The following is a 22683-nucleotide window of genomic DNA, read 5'->3' as shown; positions in this document are numbered from 1 at the left end:
ATCTGCGAGGGCGCCACACGCCAAATTCTGTGGCCACAAGTTAATATTCTTATCAAATTGGTCATAACTTATGGCCTTGTCATTATTTTACATTATTTGTTAAAAAAATCATCAAAATTAAGTGGAAAAAGAAAATATACTTAACTAAGAAAACAAGTTTTGAAAAATAGTACCAAATATTTTTGATTGAAGATAGAAAATTTAGTTATTAAAAATTGTGAGATCGTTAGTGAATTTCTTAACGATTTGACGCATATTTGATCGTCACGCGCATCAGTTAAATAATTCCCAGAAAATATTTAAAATTCTACCGAAATATAAAGAAAAATCAGTTTAAAAGTTTCATTTAATGATAGCACATCAAATATTCCTAATTTTGTGGTTCTTCGAAATTAATTTGGGGGCAAAAATTGAAGATATCTACGAAGTGGCCACAAGTATAGACTGGCCATAAGTAATGCCGCCACCCTAGACCATATTTGCTGAGTTAAGAGTAAGTTATAATAATTGCTGCTCTACACTGAGAAAAAACAAGAGGGTGCGAATAACATTTTTTCCTCAGAAATTTAACACATTTTAAGTGTAAAATATTTCAACAGTTTTTAATGTTAATTTTACACCTTATTAAGGGTAAAATTAACATGAAAAAGGGTGACTTTAACCCCTAAAACACCTAAAAAGGGTAATATTTACACCGATTTTGGATCAATACTGCAGGGTAAAATTAACATTTCCGGAATGTTATTTTAACTTTTTCGGATTTCTCTCAGTGTCTATATTCACTGAGTAACTCTTTTGCCAGCTTTTTAGTGTGATATTTGATAAATTTTCCCCACCTTGTTCGAAAATTTAGTATGAAAATTCGAAATTGAATTGTAATTCTTCGAACTTCAACGACTTTTTGTGCAAATAGAGTTCCATTTACCTAGACACTATTGGAGAATCAAAATCTACTTCTGTTTGGGCTCAGTGGAAAAATTAAAGATTCTTTAAAGGAACATGGAAAAATATGAAGTTTTCGAAAGCAGAGTGTGTGCGAAACCTGCTAGTCTTTCCCTTTTTAGACCATATTTGCTGAGTTAAGAGTAAGTTATAATAATTGCTGATATAAGAGACAATGTCCATTGACCACAATTTTTTCTTCCTGCATTGCAAAACGTAACCATTTTTTGGAATAAACAAGTCAACTGATGACTGGATCCTGGTCTTTTTTCTTCCTTGATGTCATTTGTGTAGGTTCACCAGATGGACTACCATCGTCTAGTGTCAAATGTCTCCTCGGGGACGAATAGTATGATGGTTGGTGGTGGAGGTAGTGGAGCACCAACAATCCACGAAGCGACTCCACCTGGTGCCGTGGAGAGTCGTCAGCGAATCTCACTCCTGCCATATGGTGCTGGGAGCTTTATGCCTTCCACGCAGACGCGTCAGATGCCCCAGCCGCCGCCTGAGCACGAGCTCGATGGGCAGCCGGGCATCAAGAGGATCTGCCTGAGTGATGCTCCGGGGGGAATGTTGAAGATTGAGGAGCAAGATGCACAATCTGGAGCGTATCAGCCACGGATAAAGCGGATATGTGTGGATGAGACAATGGGAATGATGAAGATGGAGGAGCCGGATGCTTCACCGAGTGCAGGAGGAGGTGGATATCAGTCGGGCATTAAGAGGATTCGACTGCAGGAGGCAGCACCGGGTATGTTGAAGATTGAAGTGCCCGATGCACCACCTGCTGCTGGGGCGTATCATCCACAAGTGGAGGCAATTTCACCGACACTTCCGGGTGATTCGGCTGAAGAACTGAGAGCCACCAAGGATGACTTGTTGCAGCAGATCTCGAAGGTGGATAGTGAAATTGGGAAGGTGGAGAAGTCGATAGAGTTGTTGAAGAAGAAGGAGGCATCACTGCAGGAGGCATCAGCAAAACCACCAGCCACGGAAGAGACTTCGGAGATACCACCAAAGCATCGGAGTCTGGCACAGAAGATTTATGCGGAGAATAAGAAGAAAGCTGCATTGGCACATGCAATGTTGACTTCCCTTGGGCCACCAATTGATCTGCCACTGTACAATCAACCATCAGATGTTGAGGCATGCCGTGACATCATCCAACGCAATGTCACCTTCAAGCCGCGTCTACTGTTGCACTGTCAGAAGATCAAGTCGGAAAAGTCAGCGAGAAGTGTTAGCTTTGCCGAATGCTACTTTCAGAAGTCACAGGAATGGCTGAGGCGTGTGGAGAAGAATGAGGGGAGTGCCAAGAGGAAGGCAAAGGAGGCCAAAAATAGGGAATTCTTCGAGAAGGTCTTCCCGGAACTCCGGAAACAGCGCGAAGACAAGGAGAGATTCAATCGTGTTGGTTCACGAATAAAGTCTGAGGCTGATCTCGAGGAGATTATGGATGGTCTCCAGGAGCAGGTAACTTTTTCCTTCTTCCTTTCATTTTTTTTTTGATTTTATTAGGTGTGATTCCTTCTAGTCACACCTATTGTAATCCTCGGATTTTCTCAAAGTGATCAGATCGAGCTGAAATTCACAGGGTACACGGTAAAAACTTTTGGACACTGACCAAAATATTGGAACAAATTTTCCTTGGAACAAATTTTTTTGGAATCAATTTGTACCTAGAGAAGATATTTGTTTGTTCCAAAAAGTTTCCTTTATAGTTTTTTTATGAAATACAGTTACAATTTTGTAAGAGTTTTCTTTTGGAACCGTTTTAATACAGTGGAATGTCTACAAATTTGAGTTGAATTCGTTTTATACAAATTTGTTCCCGAAATATGGAACAAAATTTGTTGCACTCGGCTGTTTTGTTCCCACTGTCAGGAACAAATTGGTACATATTTTTTTATAACAATATTATTCCTACATCTGTAACATATTTGTTCCAAAAATTTTCGGTGTCCGTGGACGAGCTACAATTTGGAACAAATTCGTTACTAATATTGGGTATCTTTTTGAGTCTCATAAAATGAATTATGCCAAAAATTATGGTGTCCGTGGACGAGCTAATTTTTTGGAACAAATACGTGCCGATTTTTTTTACCGTGTATATGCTTTGAACATCCCTGATGCCGAAAATCATAAACCGGTAATTTCGGGTCCGGCTGCCGTCCGGCCGGCTGTCCGTAGTACGCAATATCTCTGGTTTGGATAGAGATATCTTCATAATTTTTTTTTAAATATATCTACGCGCGCGTACGACGATTTCTGTGCTATTAGTTTTTTGAAAAATACGTTCTAAACCGATTAAAAATCACGTTTTGTAGTTTATCTCGAAATCTAAGCATGCGATTTTGAATTTTTTATGTTTTTCTTGTAGTCCAGAAAATTTAGACCAATTCAAAAAATTCTCACTGTTTTATAATTTTAAACTATTTTATTTGATTTTTCTTTTGGAATTCAAATAAAATAGCTTAAAATTAATAAAACAGTGAGAATTCCCGGGAAAGAGTTAGAGTGAATGTGGCGATGCATAAAGTTAGTCATACGTTAGACGTTTTTTCAAATACTTAAAAGTTTCTAAATTGACCCACTGAAGAAGACCCATACCAAGGGTTGAAAGCTTTGGAGAAAGAACAGATTCTTTTGATTTGAAAAGAGGAATACCCTTCTGACGAACACTGGAAGAATTGACAGCATAAAGTTCCCCGTCAGACTCCAAAAGAAATAAGACTATTTTACCTTATAAGTCCTTTTTAAGAGGAGACAGAAGGCTGTAATTCGACTAGATGTCTATAAAATATTAATGCATATAAAATCTATAAAATTATTGTTGACGTTATTAGTTATTCATTTTTTCATTCTTTTACAAACCAACTAAGGTAAGGGGCTGTATGTCGGCCACTTAAGGATGGGTTTTATGAAAAACTTATGTAAAAGGACATTTAATTTGCCTTTTTTGATCAAATTTTCACCCTAAGTTGTAGTATAGATCTTTGTCCATCTGATTGTACACTTTATTTGGAGATAAAATAATTTTAGATTATTAAAAAATTAAAATGTTTTAAAAATGTAGAGTGTTCCTCAATTCGGCCACTTCAATATAAGCGTTTCTCTACTGGGCCACCTGGGGTTCCTCTAGTCGGCCACCCATTTTTCAAATTTTAAAAGCCTGTAACGTTTTTACGGACTAGAAAAGGATATTGAGAAAGAAAGAAAGAAAACCTTTAAAGAATAGTAATTTTAAGAAAACAAAAAATTGTAAGAGAAAAATTCTTTTTATTCTTTTATTTAGCCGGCCGAATTGAGGAACATGGCTTTAAAATTTCGCACCTTCACATTTAAGACAGAAAATTAATATTTTTATCAATAATGAAAATAAATTTATTGCACAGTGAGTTAGTTAAAGTTCTCAACTTGCGGTTTGACTCAAAATTTGACTGCTAAAGTAATCTGTACAGGTAATAAATCGAATAACTCTTTGTGAAAAAATGTCGTGAATATTATAAAGAACATCAAAATATGCTGAAAAATGACCAATATTGCTTAAGGTAAATTTGAATCCTCTGACTTAATAATTTTTTTAATGTTTTATGTCTAATTTCATTTGTATTCTCGGTCATTTGTGTTATTTATACAATTATTGACCTTATGATGTTATAAAACTTCTGGAATATTATTGCAAAATTATATAATATGAATAAATAATTCCACCGGCCGACTTGAAGAACACATAGTGGCCGACTTGTTAAACGGCCGACTAGAGAGTACCTTACCTTACTTCTTCTCAGAAAGGAGGTCAAAATGCTCTCATTTTGTATAGGATTACTAGAAGGGGTGGTGGAGGAGCGGGTTAACATGCATGGTTGAAAAGTCTTCCATAAGATTTGTTCCCTTGTTGAATTTCACCTTTCTACTTTCTCTCAGAAAGGAGTTGTAAGGTAAAGTGCCCCCATTTTGTATGAGGGCTATCAGAATGGGGGGTGCAGGGAGGGGGTGGTATGAATAAATAAAAAGTTTAAAACATACACTGACCCTATACGGAATTTCATCAAGATCACTTTAGTAGTTCTTGTATAATTCGTAGTGAAAACAACGATTTTTCGGAAGGATAAAGGCCTTTTTTTACAAGGACTCCCAACGTTTACCTTTCTGGGTCCCGGTATTTTTCTCTCAACCTTATATCAATATCTTCAAAATGCGTCTACTCTAATCTTTGTATGAAGATGAACCAGCGCCTATATACTTTTGATCATTCTTCATCATTCTAAAAAGTAGTTTTTATGCTCTAGAACTGTTCCTCCATGGTTTAGAACATTGATCCCAGAACAAAAGTTGTTACTTATACTAATGTATATCCAATGACATAGGTCCCGTTCGTGGCGATTTGGTGATATTTGGACTTTTCAAGAAAGTATTCATCAGACTTAACCGTTTCCGGAGTGAAATTCTCATAGAATCAAGCAAAAAAAAAAATGGTTTTTAGTGTCAATAAAACATCTCTCAGAAAAGTTCCAAAAAAGTGATATTAAAATGTTTTATTCCTTGCACAAATGGTTTAATCAAGTAGATTAGAGTTCCCTTTAAACAATAATGTGCAACATTTAGTGTCCGGTTAAAAAATTTACGGTGAAAATGGGGTGTTCAATGATGGCGTGAATCGTGTGCGAAGATGGAAACTTGATTGATCTATCGCACAAATCGCCATTGAATTTTCATTTTCCTCTGGAGGAAAATCTAAGGATTTCCTGGGATTTAGTTTGGTGGGATTATGAACCTTATAAGTAAGACATTTTTTTGGCATAGTTGGAGAATCCATACGGTTTGCATGGTAGTCAGAAAAAATCACTGAACTTGAACATCATTTTTGTGTGCGAAAGTTCAAAGCCTCCCCCTACAATTCACGATCCGCGATGTCTTTCGCGGATTTTTTCTCTGATTTTTACGGGACACGAATTTTTCGCGGGTCGCGTATTTTTTCACGAATTTTTGCGGATTTTCACGGGGCGCGTAATTTTTCGCGGAGTTTCGCGGGTCGCGTATTTTTTCGCGAATTTTCGCGGGGCGCGAATTTTTTTCACGGATTTTCGCGAGGCGCGAATTTTTCGCGGATTTTCGCGGGGCGTGAAATTTTTCGCGGGTCGCGTATTTTTTCACGAATTTTCGCGGATTTTCACGGGGCGCGTAATTTTCCGCGAATTTTCGCGGGTTGCGTATTTTTTCGCGAATTTTCGCAGGGCACGAATTTTTTCGATGATTTTCACAGGGCGCGAATTTTTTCGCGGATTTTCGCGGGGCGCGATTTGCTCGGGTCACTGACAGAGGTTCTCAATGAATGTAAATTTGAGGCATCTATCTTTCATAGTTTCCGAGATAATCGACTTTAAAGATTTTCAGACGCTTTTATGCATTTCTCATACAATTTTCTTAATTTTCCAATGAAATTTTGCACATATCAAGCCTGAAAGGGGCTCTAAATTGACGTAAAGTTTGAGACCTCTATCTCTCATAGTTTCCGAGATAATCGATTTTAAAGATTTTCAGACACTTTTATGCATTTCTCATCCAATTTTCCTCATTAATAACGATAATAAATTACATACAATTTAAACGAAATTTGCATTATTTATGTATAAATATCGTTCAAGTTTGCCACAATCCGATTTTGCAACGAAGGAATCACACCTCTATAAGCTGTTCTAGGCTTATCACTGGCTTTTTTTTTTAGTGATTTTTCTCATGAGAAAAATTTGATAAATTCCTTTCTCTCTGTTGGTTGCAATATTTCCAATGTTTCAGGCAATGGAAGACAAGAAGATGCGCTCCTATGCTGTTATACCACCACTGATGCTCGATTCGCATCAGAAAAAGTACTACTTTATCAATGAGAATGGCGCTTTGGCTGACATGGAGGCTGATTTCAAGGTATTTTTTCCATCTTTTCTTCTTTTTGCTTTAATATAATTATTTTTCAAGGGGGGCATAAATTAATAATTTTTCTCTGTCAATCAGGATCGTCAACACTTGAATCTGTGGACGACGGGCGAGAAGGAAGTGTTTAAAGAGAAATTTCTGCAACATCCTAAGAATTTTGGGGCAATTGCAGCCAGTTTAGATCGCAAAACTGCACAGGTAAGTTTCTCTTATTCTTTTTTTATTTGTCGTGTTTTGTGGACTTTATCACCCTTGAAATGTGAATATTGCTTACGCGTTTAAAGTGCAGATACAACCAGAGTATTTGAGAGGTATTGAATTGCATTTTGTGCACAGAAAGGGGAAAAGATAGAAGTAATTTAATAGCTTTTGTCCAGTGATTTGAACAAAAAAAAAAAACAACAGCGGTGTCAACGAGCTATTTAAAGAGGAGAGTAGTAAAAGGGATTATCGAATATAACACAACTTCACATACAACAGCGTGAAGTGTCTTTTTTTTAGACTGATTTTTATTTACAGCAGTTACAAGAATGATAAAATAATCCTGATAATTTAGAAAAAACAAGTCTCTCAGGAAGGGAATATTTGCAAAAATAATAATCGATTCAAAGAATTTCTTTGAAATTATCATGTTTTTAGGGGAAAAGACGATCAAACACTAAAAGGGCTGGCAAAGGATCCCATTCTTCGATAAATGCTCGAAATCGTGACTTAGATGCTATACCTCAAAAGTCAGGGGCCTATCGACATTTAATTTTTCTATACGATTTTGTATAGAGGCACTGAAGACTATTGGCAAGTTTTTTCCTAAAGAGAATTGACTTATCAGTCTGATATATTTCGAAATTGTGCATTAAAAGCTATCTAAAAATACATATTTCATAATGTTCCCCGAAATAATACAAGAACTACGAGCAAATTTGTTTAAGTCGCGGTGCAATGTCTGCAAAATTTTTACAAGGAAAAGTGAAAAATAGCTTCACTTTTTATTAGGGTTGATAGGCCCTAGGTTGATAGGTTTGATAAAATGCTCAAAAGATCGCCTAAAATAGTTTAAAAATAATAAAATTGATTTTTGGATAACATTAGTTATCGGTTCATTACCGGTTCATAACCGATTGGAACCGGATTAGTCTTGTCAGAAATTCCAAGACCTTTCCAACGAGCCCAAATATGACCCCATTCGTCTGAGAAATGCACTCTCTGGACGCTTTTGAACTTTTCACTTTGAAAAAAAAAAAAAGCTTACTAACGAATTGCAAAAATTAAAAAAAAAGAAATGGCAAAGCGTCCCAGCTTTGCAGAATGCTCGAACTCACGAGATAAAGCTCTCCGTGAATTAATTTTTCGCATGATTTTTTGGTGCTTACTGATTGTAGTAGAAATCAAATTGATTCATAAATCACAAAAGCATTTTAAAATAAAAAAAATAGTAAATAAGATAAATTTAGCTAATTCAAAACTTGCTCCAAGTGGAAATTTTTCGCTACTCCAAATGGAAACGTCACTGTTTTCACGATAAATACAGTACTAAATTATTATATTTATATATTTTCTATACCTCAGTTTCTTTATTTAGTTAATTTTACTCCAAATAAAGCGAAAATCCATTCATATTCACAAATTTTAATTTGTTAATTTCTCAGAAAAATTAAAAGTGTACCTTTTAACCATCGAATTTTTCATCGATCGACCATGCCTTCCAATGAAAAACACAATAAGGTGACTGTTATTTATTCGTTTTGTTTAATGCTTAACCAAGGGGTTATACTCAAGTATGGAATACCGACACATTTTTCCGCTAGAATCCATGGAATCCATAGAATCACTGATCATATTCTGATAGAATCTCAAATAGAATCCATACAGAATCACTAGAATGAATTGCAATCACTGGAATCAAATGGAATCACAGAATCCCTTATTTACGATTACTATTAGTTTGACAGTATGATCCATGAAATTTAAGAAGTATTTTACGTAATAGAAGTAGAAGTAGGAGGTTGAGGGAATTTAGGATATTTTTTGAAAGTCTCCAGCAATTTTCTAAATAGTAAATATTTACGCTAAAAAATGACGAATTTTTAAATTCTCATATTGATAATTGATTCTAATTATTTTTGGCATTGAATAAATGAGCAGTAAAAAGTGAAAATTGATCAGTAACAAAAAAATTTAAAACAGTGATATTATCGTCCAAATTTTGGCAAAGGGAAAATAAATGGCTTTTCACTCTATATGGAAATATTTTAAATTTTAAATATATAAATTAGGCCCATCTTTGTAAAGATTTAAGTTTTTTACCGACCATAATTAGATATTTTACTGCTCATTTTTAATTTTTTACTGCCCATTTAGAATTTTTTACTGATCGTTTGTTTTTTGCCATTATTTTTTACACTTCTAATTTTTTTAAGCAAAACCGTTTTGAGAAAAGAAACTTTAATGCTCATACATAATATTTTTTGAAAAAATCTACAAATAATCAATAAATTATTGGCAAGAATTCGTCAAAGTATTTAGAGAGATTCGTCAGAGAATCTGCAGAAACTTTCAGAAGAATTTTGTCCCAGGTCTAAATTCATTCATTCATTCATTTATTTATCATCTCTCTCATAGGTCATAGTGATTTATAATAATATGTGAATACAAAAAACAATATTGAAAAATCAATTGACCAGTCCATCCATAAATAAAATTCGCAGGAATGTCTAAAGATTTATCGGCAGATTTTCGGCAGAGTTGTAGATATTCTCTGCAGAAATCTAAAAAAAATATCTAACGAAATTATTTGATCAGGTTTTTTCAGAGTGTAAGTTACTTGTCAAAACGCTACCTGGAATATTTTTTGACTTTCCGGTTCAGTCTAGAGAACCCAATTGGACTTGCATAACCAAAAATAACAAAGAAAATTAATCCTAAATAACAATATGAAAAATTATTCTGAAATAAGAGAAATTTGAACACCAGAATAAACTGAATCACAAGTTGGAATAATTGAGAATCACGGAATACCGAGTTGAATCATTAAGAGAATCACACACTTAGAATCATTGGAATCACAATCGAATCTCATTGAAATCACATGGAATAGTGGAATATGGACACAAATTTTCGATCTTGAGTAACCCCTTGTGCCCAACGCACAATAACTTTTGTTTAGTAAACATGTTTTTGACATTTTAATGAGAGTGAGTGAGATCTAGATCTAGTCATCTCGCTCATTCTCATGGGAAATTTTGAAAATATGTTTACAAACAAAAGTTATTGTGCGCTAGTCATAATATTTATGTCATATTTCTGGCTAATTTTAGTTAAATTAAGTGCTAATCTTTATTGTCAACGGTACGTGAAGTTTTCAAATGAAATAATTACCTATTTCGTGAACAAAAAGGGTTTTTTCTGAAGTGTCTGCTAATGCTTCAATAGGAAACCCCGGAAATATGATTTTTTTTGGAGAGATTTTCTTATTCTTTTAGATGGGAAAGGAGAAAAGACTAGGAATAAGTACAAATCCTGCACTCAAGAGCAACTTAACAAGGTTTTGGAAGCCTTTCGTCGCGGTTTCACTTACACTGTTTGTCTCCAATTAGAAACTTTCCTTTGTCTCCATTTGGATTAATATGTTTCCAATAGAAGCATTTTACGCTCGCGTATTTTTCTTGTACTTAAAAAGTTTTCATATTATATATAAAGAACTTAAACTAAACAGTAACATTCTAGAAAAATCAAGGAGCAAATTTATGTAATTCTCTTTATAAAAAATATGAACTTAATGTGTTGAATCTTCTGTCAAAGTTAAAGCGTCTGGAAATGGTTTTGAATTAGGACATTTACCCTAGTCTTATAAACATCTCTTGAAGGTTTGAACTCATTTTGACTCTTCGTTTTGTTGTTATTCCCAGCTTTGTGTGATAGGTCAGAGAAAAAGCAACAAAAAATATTTGTGCAAAAAACTCATTTCCAATTTCAAGGAAAATACCGATTTCTAGTGATCTGACTAAAATAAATTTATTTTTTACTGAAAGATATCTAATTCTACTTTGTATATTTTATTTAAAAAATTTGAAAAAACTAAAAATGTGAATTTTAGAAGCAAAAAGAGTTTCAAAAATTTTTTATATTTTCTCACCTAGCGCCTAAACTAAAAGAGATAATGAAGAATGGATGGTTTTTTCGACTTTATTGGATCATAATTATCCTAGAAAACATTGTTTTAGAACTTTTTTTCGCATAATAAAGAAAACACCGTTAGAGGGTTAATAGGTACTTATTAAGGACTTAATTTATGAACTTCGACTAAGTTATTATTGCGCTAGTAACAGTTTACCTTGTGTTAGCCGGGATATTGCTTTATAATAGTTTTTTTCGGTATTTTTTTTATATACTGCTGCTAAGGAAGTTGACTTTCTTTTACCTTTTGATCGGTAACTCTTTTTTGAGGTTATGTCGAATATAACCTCAATCTTAACCTCTCTGGTTTTCATTAGGAAATTTTACAACAATATTCCTGCAATGTGAATTGGAATTGTTCAATTTTCTATTTAAAATTAAAATAGTACCCTTAGTAATTGGTGCAATTATGTAATTTTTTTTTTAGGACTGTGTTAGATATTACTACTTGAGTAAGAAAACGGATAACTACAAGCAGCTGCTGCGGAAAGCACGTCAGAGGACGAGAAGTTCGAAGAATCCTCAAAAGTCGACAATAAATCAGTCCCAATGTATTATCGATGCACTGACAACGGGCGTAACTACGAGGTAGATATAATGATTTTTTTCATTGGATTCTTTGCAAATTTTTTGCTGACTTTTCATTGATTTTTTTTCTACGGGAGATTGCAACGTGAGCAGCAGCAAAAAATTGGTGGACGTGATCGATCTGCAGCAACGTCATCGGCCAGCAATCAGTCAAGTGGGGCGGGAAATAGTGCTTCGGGGAGTGGAACAGCTACACCAGTATCATCAGGACCCAGCACAGCAGCCACAGCTTGCTCCACGAATGTCAGTGTGGCTCTGATGGGTCAGAATCCGGTGAATAGTTTACTGGGATCGTCGTCAACACCTGCGAGTCAGGATGGTGCTTCAGCTGGGGATGGCAATGGAGAAGCCACCAGTCAGAGCTACCAAACGGCTCAGGCTACAACAAATCAAGTGACAACAACAACAACAGCAGCAGCAGCTGGTCAGAATCATGTAGAAAGTAGTGAGAGTCGAAGTGAGAATAACCATCAAGGACCATCGGAGTCTTTTTCTTCTTCTGGCTTTGCACGAAAGGATGATGCGTCAAATGAGACGGCAAATGTGGCCAGTGAACCGAAGCCCAGTGCAGATTATGGTGCAATTGACAGTATCTCAGTGCCTCACCATCCAATGGAGTCACAGTCGACCACGAAGAAAGATTTGAGGTGAGTCTCCTTAAAAATCTGAAAAAAAAATTTCCATCTTGTGTGTCTCTCAAAGTAAAAGAAGTAATGCCTATACTGAGAAAAAAAGAGGGTGCGATTAACTTTTTTTCCTCATAACTTTAACATTTTTTAGGTGTAAAAATATATCAACATTTTTTAATGTTAATTTTACACCTTTTGAGGGTAAAGTCAACATGAAAAAAGGGTAACTTTAACCCCTAATACACCTAAAAAGCATAATATTTACACCGATTTCGGATCAATACTGCAGGGTAAAATTAACATTTCCGGAATGTTATTTTAATTTTTTCGGATTTCTCTCAGTGTATGACTCTCTGGGTGAGGCGTGATTAATGTATTCGTCAGAGACTTACAAAAAAAAGACAATCTTCACAAGAGTTCGATAGCGCGATAGAGAGAGATGCCTAGAGAATTGATCTTTCTATGTAGTTTTTTGAAAATTGTGAGTTTTTTTTTGCCTTCCTCATCTTAACTAACTTATTTGCTTTTTCCGTCACGCAGCATCACACTGGAAAGAACTGGTAAAGATGACTCAACGGAAATCATTGCAGTGGATAAAGGTAAGTGTTTGTTAAATTGTTTTTTTTTTGTACCGGTGATTTTTGTAGGATTCAAAGGGAGATTTTTGTAATGGTTGTTCTTCTCCGGGATGTTGCTATCAGGGAGCTACAAGATTTCTTTTAAAGAAAAGAATATTTGGGGAAATAATGATTGAATTTGGAATACGTAAAAATAATGGCAAAGCCTCCAAACATTTTCGAATGATCGAAGTTGTGAATATTGATGCTTATATCCTGAAAATTTAAGCTGTGTTAAATGATTTAGTTGTCAAACACTCAAGTGCTAATAAGTTTGAAAGACTCAAAATGTGTCTTCTCTGAAAGATCGCTGTATTTTGGATTGCTTTATAACTAATTTAAAAATACCCACAAAATATCACAGAGACCAAAAAAAATTAATAATTAATAAAATTAATTATCTGTTAATAACCGGTTCATGACCGATTCATAACCGATTCATAACCGATTCATAACCGATTGGAATCGGGTCAGGCTTGTAAGGAATTCCAAGACCTTTCCAACGAGCTGAAACAGACCCCATTCGTCCGAGAAATACGTTCTCTAGAGCCTTTTAAACGTTTGACCTTGAAAAACTCCAAAATATCATAGACAGCAAAAATGCATAGCAAAGTGTGCCAGGCTTTTCAACTCGAACTCGTGGCTTAAATGCCTCAAAGGTATTTTAGGATTAATTAATTGATTTTCGAAGAAAAATTAATTATCGGTTAATAACCGGTTCATGATCGATTCATAACCGAATTATATGCGATTCATAACCGATTGGAATCGGTTCAGGCTTGTCAGGAATTTCAAGACCTTTCCAACGAGCCGAAACACAACCCCATTCGTCTGAGAAATACGCTTTCTGGAGCCTTTTAAGCGTGTGACCTTGAAAAACCGTTATTAGAAATAATTCAATGGTATTTTCGTATATGGACGACATATCCACCTAGCGAACCTTTAAAATATATCCAAAAAGGATGGCAGAACGCCCATGCTTCGCGAAATGCTCAAATGAGTGACTTAAATGCTAAATCACAAAAGTACTTTTGCGTAATTTACCGTTCGATGCAAAACTGATTTGAACCGATTTATAAATATCTCAAAAAAATCGTCCAATGAAGTTAATGAATTACGGTTATGAATTATCGGTTTATAACCGTTTCGAATTCTAACTGATTCCAAACATGACCCCAGAAACATTTCCACTTTTCCGGAAACTTAGGTAACCTTCTGAAACACTTTTGTATTTCCTGTAAATATTTACAGGAAATACAGCAATGTTTCCAGAAACATTTTTGGGATTCCATGTCTTCGTGTTCTAGTTTTTCATGTTTCAAGAAAAAATTATTTGTTCCTAGAAATGTTTTCGGGTTTTCAGAAACATTTTGCACTAACAGAAATGTTTCGATGTTTCCATATCTCTAGGAACATTTCTATGCTAAATAATTTGCAATAAATAAATAAATAGTTACCCTTTGGGTTACTCACCTTTTATAACTTATAGGGGGTTCCTCGAAGATTACAAGTCGATATCTGTAACTGTTTGATCTATAGATCTCATTACAGACGAACGGATAGATAAAAGCGATAAAAGCGTTCGTATTTTTTTTCTCATAGCTTCAGAGTTTTGAAATTGAAGAAAAATATTATCCTTTGATGTTTAAAGGATCGAAATATATATACTTGAATAATAAGTGAAAAAAACATAGATTTTATAAACAATATTTCTTTAAATTTGTGAACTTCAAGCAACAAAATAATTGCGTTACGAAAAAGTTTACTAAATTAAACTGCCTTGTGTTTTCTAAAACATTCATTAATGATTCATTCAGAAAGCGTTTCTTTTTTCTTTGTTTAATTTTATTGTTATTCTTGGGTATAACAACTCATTTGACTAAATTTAGTTATCAAAGTGTGTGCTTTCTATCTCAGTTCAGGTGATTCTTTAGAACCTTGTGAAGGTCATTACACTTAAGGCTCTAATTGCTTCACATGGATTGGCTCAAATTGACAATTAAATGGGTAAAGTTTACTCAGAAATAATAACTAAAAGTTTATAATTGAAGAGAATGAAATTTTAGCGATGAATAGTTCAGGCTAATACTAGTTTTGCATTTTTAATAATCTTAACTTTCGCCTTTTAATGGTTTGAGTTGTTAAATATTTTAGGCAATAGTTCTTGAAGTTCCTCAAAGTGGTTCTTGGGTCTCTGGAATTTTTTGTTAAATACTTCTAGTGACTGTGTAAAGGGTATGAAGTACATAGAAAATCTTAAAATTCTTATTTTTGTAGAGTTATTTTTATTTTTGGTGCAAAAGTGTATTTATCGTGATTTAATAGTGATTTGCACAAAATAATTCATTTGCATTAATTCCAAAGCACATTGAAATATCCATTTTACTGGGTTTATTCTACTTCGCTTCCCTCCATCCCTATTATAATTAATCGTATCGGGAAATATAGTTACAATGTAATCATGTTATATTGTTGTTGAACCGATGTTGGAAGAATCTGCTAAGTCCGTTTATAAACCGCTCAAAAGCGCATTCCCAGCAGTGTGGATGCTTCTTCCATGCTCCGGAATTGTTGAGAAGAGTCAGTAGATTTTTATTACGTTATATCACAGTGAAAATGTCTTTTTTCTAAACATTCAGTCGCTTTCACCGGACGGGACTCAGAACTCACAACTGTGAGAGTCGGGTCAGAGATCTCATCCGCCCAAGACCAACGGTCTTGCATATTGCGCCAGTGAGATCCTCACCATACTTTTAAAAAAATATCAGACAAACATCGAATCTTTATTGGCTCTTTATAGAGACTGAATCGTATTTTACGATAAATATTTTTAATTTTCATGTAGACTATATTTTTAATCAATTATAAAAAATTAAATAAAATTTTCATTCACTGTAAAGAAAAAAAGAGATAAGATTTCCAGCTTTGCTGAATGCTCGAACTTGTGACTTTGATCCTACACCCCAAAAGTCATTTCGAATTATTTGTGTATCTCAATGAAGCTCTTTAGCGGTTCAATTCATAGCGAAAAATATCGTACTCACGAGTGTATAACAAAAGTAATTTCCAACTTCGTATTTTTTATGTTTATCGGTTTATGACCCATTTAGGTTCCCTTCTAGGCTCACCATAACCTACGTAGCAACTAACGAACTATGGTGCTATTAGAATAAAAAATGAAAAACAGGAATAATCTTTTCCCTGAACGTCTTTTTAGCACTTTACTGTTCATAAGTGCTTCTACATTATCGACCTTTTTTTGTGTTGGTTCCTGTCACGACTGTTTGGAAGGTGTGTGGAACACAATCTTTCCGTACAGAAGTAGATCTTGAAAAATTCGAAAATCTATTTGAAGATCCGAAAAACAGACTAAGCCCGATCACAAGTAGACTTTGATTCTGAAATAGTGTCTTGGATGAAAGGTAAATGGAACTCTATTTGCTCAAAAAGTCGTTGATGTTCGTAGAATTCAAATTCAATTTCGAATTTTCATACTAAATTTTCGAACAAGGTGGGGAAAATTTATCAAATATCACACTAGAAAACTGGCATGAGAGTTACTGAGCCCAAATACAAGTAGATTTTGATTATCCAATAGTGTCTTGGATGAAAGGTAAATGGAACTCTATTTGCACAAAAAGTCGTTGAAGTTCGAAGAATTCAAATTCAATTTCGAATTTTCATACAAAATTTTCGAACAAGTTGGGGAAAATTTATCAAATATCACACTAAAAAGCTGGCAAAAGAGTTACTCAGTGATTATAGGGTGATTGCATAATAGGTCAAGAACAGTAATTGTTGTTGTTCAGTTTTTTTCCTCACAATAATGTCAAGACCGTCACACTTTGACACTTGAGCACTTCGAAATTTGAACAGAATGTTACTTCCGCCACCTTGCGAAAGTGTTAAGAAGTAAGAAAGTCTTTTTTGGATCTTCAAATAGATTTTCGAATTTTTCAAGATCTACTTCTGTACGGAAAGAATGTTGACTGGGAAAAACAGTCGAGACACGAACCAACATGAAGAGAAGTCGATAATGCAGAAACATTTGGGAACAGTCATGTGCTAAGAAAATGTTCAGGAGAAAATTTCTTTCAGCACGGTTTTTTAGAATTTTACTGTTCTCAAGTTCTTAAACCACCAAATAGTCGTGTCAGGCACCAATAAGAAAATTCTATTATGCAGAAGGGCTTATGAACAGTAAAGTGCTAAAAAAACATGTTCATTTTTTATTGGAATAACACCATTATTTATTTCGGCAACTTTATTGATGGCGGTTTCAAGGGCCACAGTTTCAAAAATTAGGCCACGCCTCTTTGTATATTTGTTCAAATTAAAGCTGATATTTTAAATTATGCAATATCTGAAGAAAAGAGCTTTTTTATAAAAGCTTAAAGCCACTCCCCCTTTGATATTTACATTATATATGCCTCTCGGAGCGGCACTGATTCTTTTTAAAAGCGTTGCTTTTGTTAGGTAAGCAAAGGATCGCGGTAAGGAGTACAGTAAACTCTCTCTCAATCGGGCATATGGGTCAAAATGTCATCCAAATGATCGATAGATTTGGACGTCAAAGCCATTGTAAATTCCACAAAAAGCGCTCAATTATAAAGAATCATGATAAAATAAGAGGAACTATACAGCGAATTTGAGTAAATTTGCTTCATATTTAAACGTGAAAATTGTCAACAACATTTTTCCCCCGGTTTGAAAAAGAACCGTTTGAGCGATAGTCTACTGTAGATTGTTATCAGGAACGCTGGATGTTCTGGGGAACACCCGGACTCGACGTCTAATAAAACGATCATTTCCCGTGATGGTTATTGAAGGCCTTGATTTTAGATTTTTCTTCTCCGGAACTAACATTCTTTAATTCTATTTTATTATCCCTTGTATCAGCATTTCTTCTTATTGAGTGCAAGACAATGCCAGTACAGTAGACTCTCGCTCAATCGGCTCTTTTTCAATCGGGCGAAAAATTTTGTTAATAATTTTCACGTTTAATTAATGAAGCTAATTTGCTCAAATTCGTTGTAGTTCTTCCTTTTTTATCGTGATCCTTTATAATTGAGCGCTTTTTGTGGAATTTACAAAAGCTTTGACGCCCAAATCTATCGATAAACCGGATGACATTTTACCCCAAATGCCCATTTGAGAGAGAGAGTCTACTCTACAGTGGATTTTTCAACAAAAACATGAAACATTTTTCACGTCGTAAACATACAATACGCAGTTAGCACAGTTGCTAATATAAGTAACAATATTTGTTTAATCTTTTGTGATAATTTATACATTGGTTCAAATTGGTTGTGATGTGAACTACTAGTAAATATTGGAAAATTATAACGAAGTTAAACAAGCTTTCACATAATGCCCGAATGAGTTGATTTCTCAAAATAACTTTAATTTTCCCAACGAACTATGTAAAAGTAACTTTCAGAGGACTGAATTAAATTCAAGAATTTCAGTGTTCTGTGAATTTTTTTTCCATCTCATCGTCTTGTCTAATTAAGCCCTAATTAATTCCAAGAGATGCTTAAAGTAGCATTTCTAACGAAAAATTCACCTTTGCAGCTAAAATTCTTTCTGGGTTGCCTTGGGTGAAGCCCTATTTAGTTCAGTAGATGATCCAAAGTGGCGCTGTTGTCGCTTGATCCTTCCACTTTGATTCATAAAGTGAATTTAATGGAATTTCAATTTTTTTTGCGTAGTTTTTACAAGGTCATTAAAACCAGGGCCAGTGCCTTTTCATCTTCAGAAAGAAGAAAAACAAAAAAAAAACAACATCTCTTTAGTCTCTTTATTATGATATGTCTTAGATGTTCTCTTGTACATAAAATTCGTCACTCTTCGTGCAAAATTTCACGAATCATGTTTTCCTTTCGTTAATAAATCGACCTTCATCCATATCGAAAAATTTGGTATGTTGGTTTGATGGAGAAAATGTTGCTGGGTGTTGTACAGAGTTGAGTTGTTTGCTTAAAATCAGATAAATTGTATTGATTTGTTTATTTACTGATTTTTCATCTCAATTGTTTTTAAGGGTATGAGGATGGGGGGATATGGGGGGGGGTTGTTTAGGGAGGAAGGTGGATATGTGTATTTGTGTGTGCAGTAGGAAATATTATTTATTCATAATTGTATTGGTGAATCGATTGATTTGTGAGGGGCATTCCACTCTCTTCATTCTCTCTATTCCTTTTTCCCTTTTGGAAATGGGGGGCGGGGGCGGGGGGGGGCTACATTGTTTGGGGCTATTATTCTTCGTGGGTGTTTCTGTGGCACATTTTCCTGTGTTTGTGCACAAAGTAATAACTAGGAAATTTGCATCCACATATTTTGCAAGGATAGTATTGGACATTGGTGCTTTGAGTGGTTTCTTCGGGAGCTATGGGGGATTTTGGGGTTTGCTGGGGTGGTGATTGAGGGATGTTGTTGGGAGTATCAGGTGGATAGAGATGACGTTTGGCATGCTTCAAGTAGCAATATTGGGAACGAAAGGTGTGTTTGCAGTGAAGACATGAGAAAATTTCATTGGTTTGGCTTCCTGTTGAATTCTTTGGGGATTGATGACTCTTTCCTGACTTTTTGCCTGTTGTTGATGTTTTGCGGAAGATTGAGGGTATTTCTTGGGATTCTTCACTGTCTGGATGATGTTGTGAAGGAGAATCGGTAAAAATTGCCAGATTGAGAACCCTTCGGAAACGAACGGGTCCATCGCAACTGGCAATATCCACGATGGTTCGGGATGAATTTGGTGGATTTTCACTCCTTGAGCAACTATCTTCACACTGAGGAGACTTTATAGGGCTATTTCTGTCCTTGGGATTATGAGGAGGACTTTTGGTGGCTTTTTCATCGTCCAAGTTATTTGTGGTGGTATTGACAGCCCGAAAGGGTGTTTCTGAAGCACTTGGCAGAAGTATACAGGCCGATGGGGAAGAGATAAAGTTAAAATCTGTTTTTCTGGCTTTACTGGCGATTGGTTTGACTATTTTCACGCACTGATTCTCAATGTCTCGATCACTATCAATTGCTGGCATAGTTCCAGTTCCTGTTCCTAAGTAACTTCCCGGCCATTCATCACGTAGTTGATGCTGCAGCATAAATGATGTACATATCTCAAGGACTTTGGGCATATGAAGGGTGTGAGCAGCCAGAAGAACACTAAATACCGTGTCTGAGGTTATGTCCAGAAATCCAGTGTACATGTAGTTGAGGAGGATGCTGAATTGTTCACTGGAGACTGTTGGAAGGTAGAGATTTTTTTCGGATGCATCTCCTCGACAGTCTGCCAGGAGACTTCTCAGGTAGTGACTGTGTTGGATGATAACTGAACTGTGAACAGCATATCTTTTGGCTGGAGGTGCTCCAATGTCCAGAATGAGATCAGGAATTTGTTGTCCATTTGCCACATTCCAATAATTGAACATTTTTTCATTTGATTTTTACTTTTGACTGTCACTTTCATTGAAAATCTTTTTGGAGAGATTTTGTCTCCAAAAACTTTTATTCAGAGTAGATCTTTTGACTATTCACACAGTTCATTGTTGAGTGAAGATTTATTTGTTCTCATTCGTTTTTCACTTTTAATATCACTTTTAATGAGAGAAAACCTTTTTGGAGAGATTTTGTCTCAAAATACTTTTATTCTGAGTAGATCTTTTGACTATTCACACAGTCCATTGGTCATTGAAAATTAATTTGCCTTTATTCGTTTTAAACTTTTTACAGTCACTTTCATTGAGAATCTTTTTGGAGAAATTTTGTCTCCAAAAACTTTTACTTTAAATTGACGTTTTAGCTATTCACATTGTCCATTGGTCATTGAAAATTCATTCGCCTTCACTCGCTTTTAACTTTTTACTGTCACTTTCATTGAGAATCTTTTTGGAGAGATTTTGTCCCCAAAAACTTATTTTAAATTGATTTTTTAGCTATTCACACTGTCCATAGTTCATTGGAGATTTATTTAGCTTCATTTGTTTTTTATTTCTTACTGTCACTATTATTGAGCATCTTTTTGAGAGTTTTTGTCTCCAAAAACTTTTATTCTGAATAGATCTTTTGATTATTTACATAGTCCGTTGTTCATTGAAGATTTGTCTTCATTCGTTTTTCACCTTTAATGTCACTTTCAAGAAAAGAAAACCTTTTTGGAGAGATTTTGTCTCCAAAAACTTTTATTTTAAATTGACGTTTTAGCTATTCACATTGTCCATTGGTCATTGAAAATTCCTTCGCCTTCACTCGCTTTTAACTTTTTACTGTCATTTTCATTGAGAATATTTTTGGTGAGATTTTGTCCCTAAAAACTTATTTTAAATTGACTTTAGCTATTCACACTGTCCATAGTTCATTGGAGATTTATTTAGCTTCATTTGTTTTTTATTTCTTACTGTCACTATTATTGAGCATCTTTTTGAGAGTTTTTGTCTCCAAAAACTTTTATTCTGAATAGATCTTTTGATTATTTACATAGTCCGTTGTTCATTGAAGATTTGTCTTCATTCGTTTTTCACCTTTAATGTCACTTTCAAGAAAAGAAAACCTTTTTGGAGAGATTTTGTCTCCAAAAACTTTTAATATGATTTAATCTTGGTTATTCACACAGTTCATTGATAATTGAAAATTCATTTGCCTTTATTCATGTTTCACTTTTTACTGTCACTTTCATTGAGAATCTTTTTGGAGAGATTTTGTCTCCAAAAACTTATTTTAAATTGACCTTTTAGCTATTCACACTGTCCATAGTTCATTGAAGATTTATTTAACTTCATTCGTTTTTTATTTCTTACTGTCACTTTTATTGAGCATCTTTTTGGAGAAATTTTGTCTCCAAAAACTTTTACTTTGAGTAGATTTTTAAGCATTTGTCTCAGCCCATTGTTCATTGAATTTTTAACTGTCTTTAAATTCACCCAAAACTTCACTAAAATTAATATTTATGAAAATTGTAGAAGAATGTTTGTTGGATTGCTTTTTGTTCTTTTTTTTCAAGTGTATATTAGATTAAGAAAATTATGCAAATTTTTATTTTATTCTATCCATACTTAATGAATATTTCACCAATTAGTACACCATAAAAATATAATGTGCTAAATGGTTTTTTTCTAGAGAAATTTTCTTTGATCTTTCAATGGATACATCCGTATATTTCTCTGCAAAATTATTCTCTCTCATTTGAATTTTTAATTGCATATATCCATAAAGAAGAGAAATGCCTCTTTTAGATTAATTTTCCTTGTTTGACTTGTGGAATGTGACAAAAAAAATTGTAATTGAAGAGATGATGAGCTAAAGAAGGGAGGATTTTTTTTCGGAAGGATAATGCTTTCTGTCATGAATTTTACAAAAGAATGCAAGAGATTGTTGGACAAAAAAAATTGAAATGAGGAAGAAACAACAAAAATTCTGTGGCATACAATTTTTAAACATTTTGCTTCATGCTGACTTATGAATAATTAATTGACTTGTAATTAATTTGATGGTGCGTTTTGTATTTCTTCACTTCTTGTGCACGCATTTATAATAAACTTCGTTTTTTTTTCGATGTTGTGTGTACACGTAAAAAATAAACACAATTCACAAAAGTCCTGAATATCATTAACAAATAATGAGATTTTCTTGTGGAGAAGTTTATTTTATCTGATTAATTTGTCCCTTCGTGCGAGAAATTATTGAAATTTAGGGTTTTCTCACTGATACCCGCGGAAAATGCAGAGGGGCAGATGTCTGAATTGCAACTGAGGGTATTTCGGATGGAACGTGAGATTTTATATCATTTCTGAGGATGAAAG

The 22683-nt window shown here is 34.5% G+C and overlaps 2 protein-coding genes across 8 annotated transcripts in view; one reads left to right on the top strand and one right to left on the bottom strand.

Annotated features, from left to right (window-relative positions):
- LOC129803435 (uncharacterized) overlaps window positions 1-22683 on the top strand; it is a 124289-nt gene that overhangs the window by 20955 nt on the left and 80651 nt on the right. For all 7 annotated transcript variants that reach the window (XR_008751862.1, XM_055850002.1, XM_055850003.1 and 4 more), the window contains exons 3-8: window positions 1237-2415; window positions 6742-6867; window positions 6955-7074; window positions 11477-11637; window positions 11715-12284; window positions 12807-12865. Coding sequence is in view for 6 of the 7 variants with exons in the window: in XM_055850002.1 (XP_055705977.1) it covers window positions 1237-2415; window positions 6742-6867; window positions 6955-7074; window positions 11477-11637; window positions 11715-12284; window positions 12807-12865 (2215 nt within the window). In the remaining variant the exon portion in view is untranslated. The remainder of the gene's footprint in view (window positions 1-1236; window positions 2416-6741; window positions 6868-6954; window positions 7075-11476; window positions 11638-11714; window positions 12285-12806; window positions 12866-22683) is intronic.
- Window positions 18671-22618, bottom strand: LOC129803448 (telomere zinc finger-associated protein). Its single transcript, XM_055850026.1, has 2 exons — window positions 22309-22618; window positions 18671-21815 (listed from the first exon to the last, which is right to left on the bottom strand). The coding sequence occupies exon 2, from the start codon at window positions 20314-20316 to the stop codon at window positions 19141-19143; it is 1176 nt and encodes a 391-aa protein (XP_055706001.1). The 5' UTR covers window positions 20317-21815; window positions 22309-22618; the 3' UTR covers window positions 18671-19140.

The sequence above is a fragment of the Phlebotomus papatasi genome, chromosome 2 (genome assembly GCF_024763615.1).
Source record: "Phlebotomus papatasi isolate M1 chromosome 2, Ppap_2.1, whole genome shotgun sequence".
Taxonomy (NCBI): Eukaryota; Metazoa; Arthropoda; class Insecta; order Diptera; family Psychodidae; genus Phlebotomus; species Phlebotomus papatasi.
This window is presented reverse-complemented; position numbering and strand designations above follow the sequence as displayed.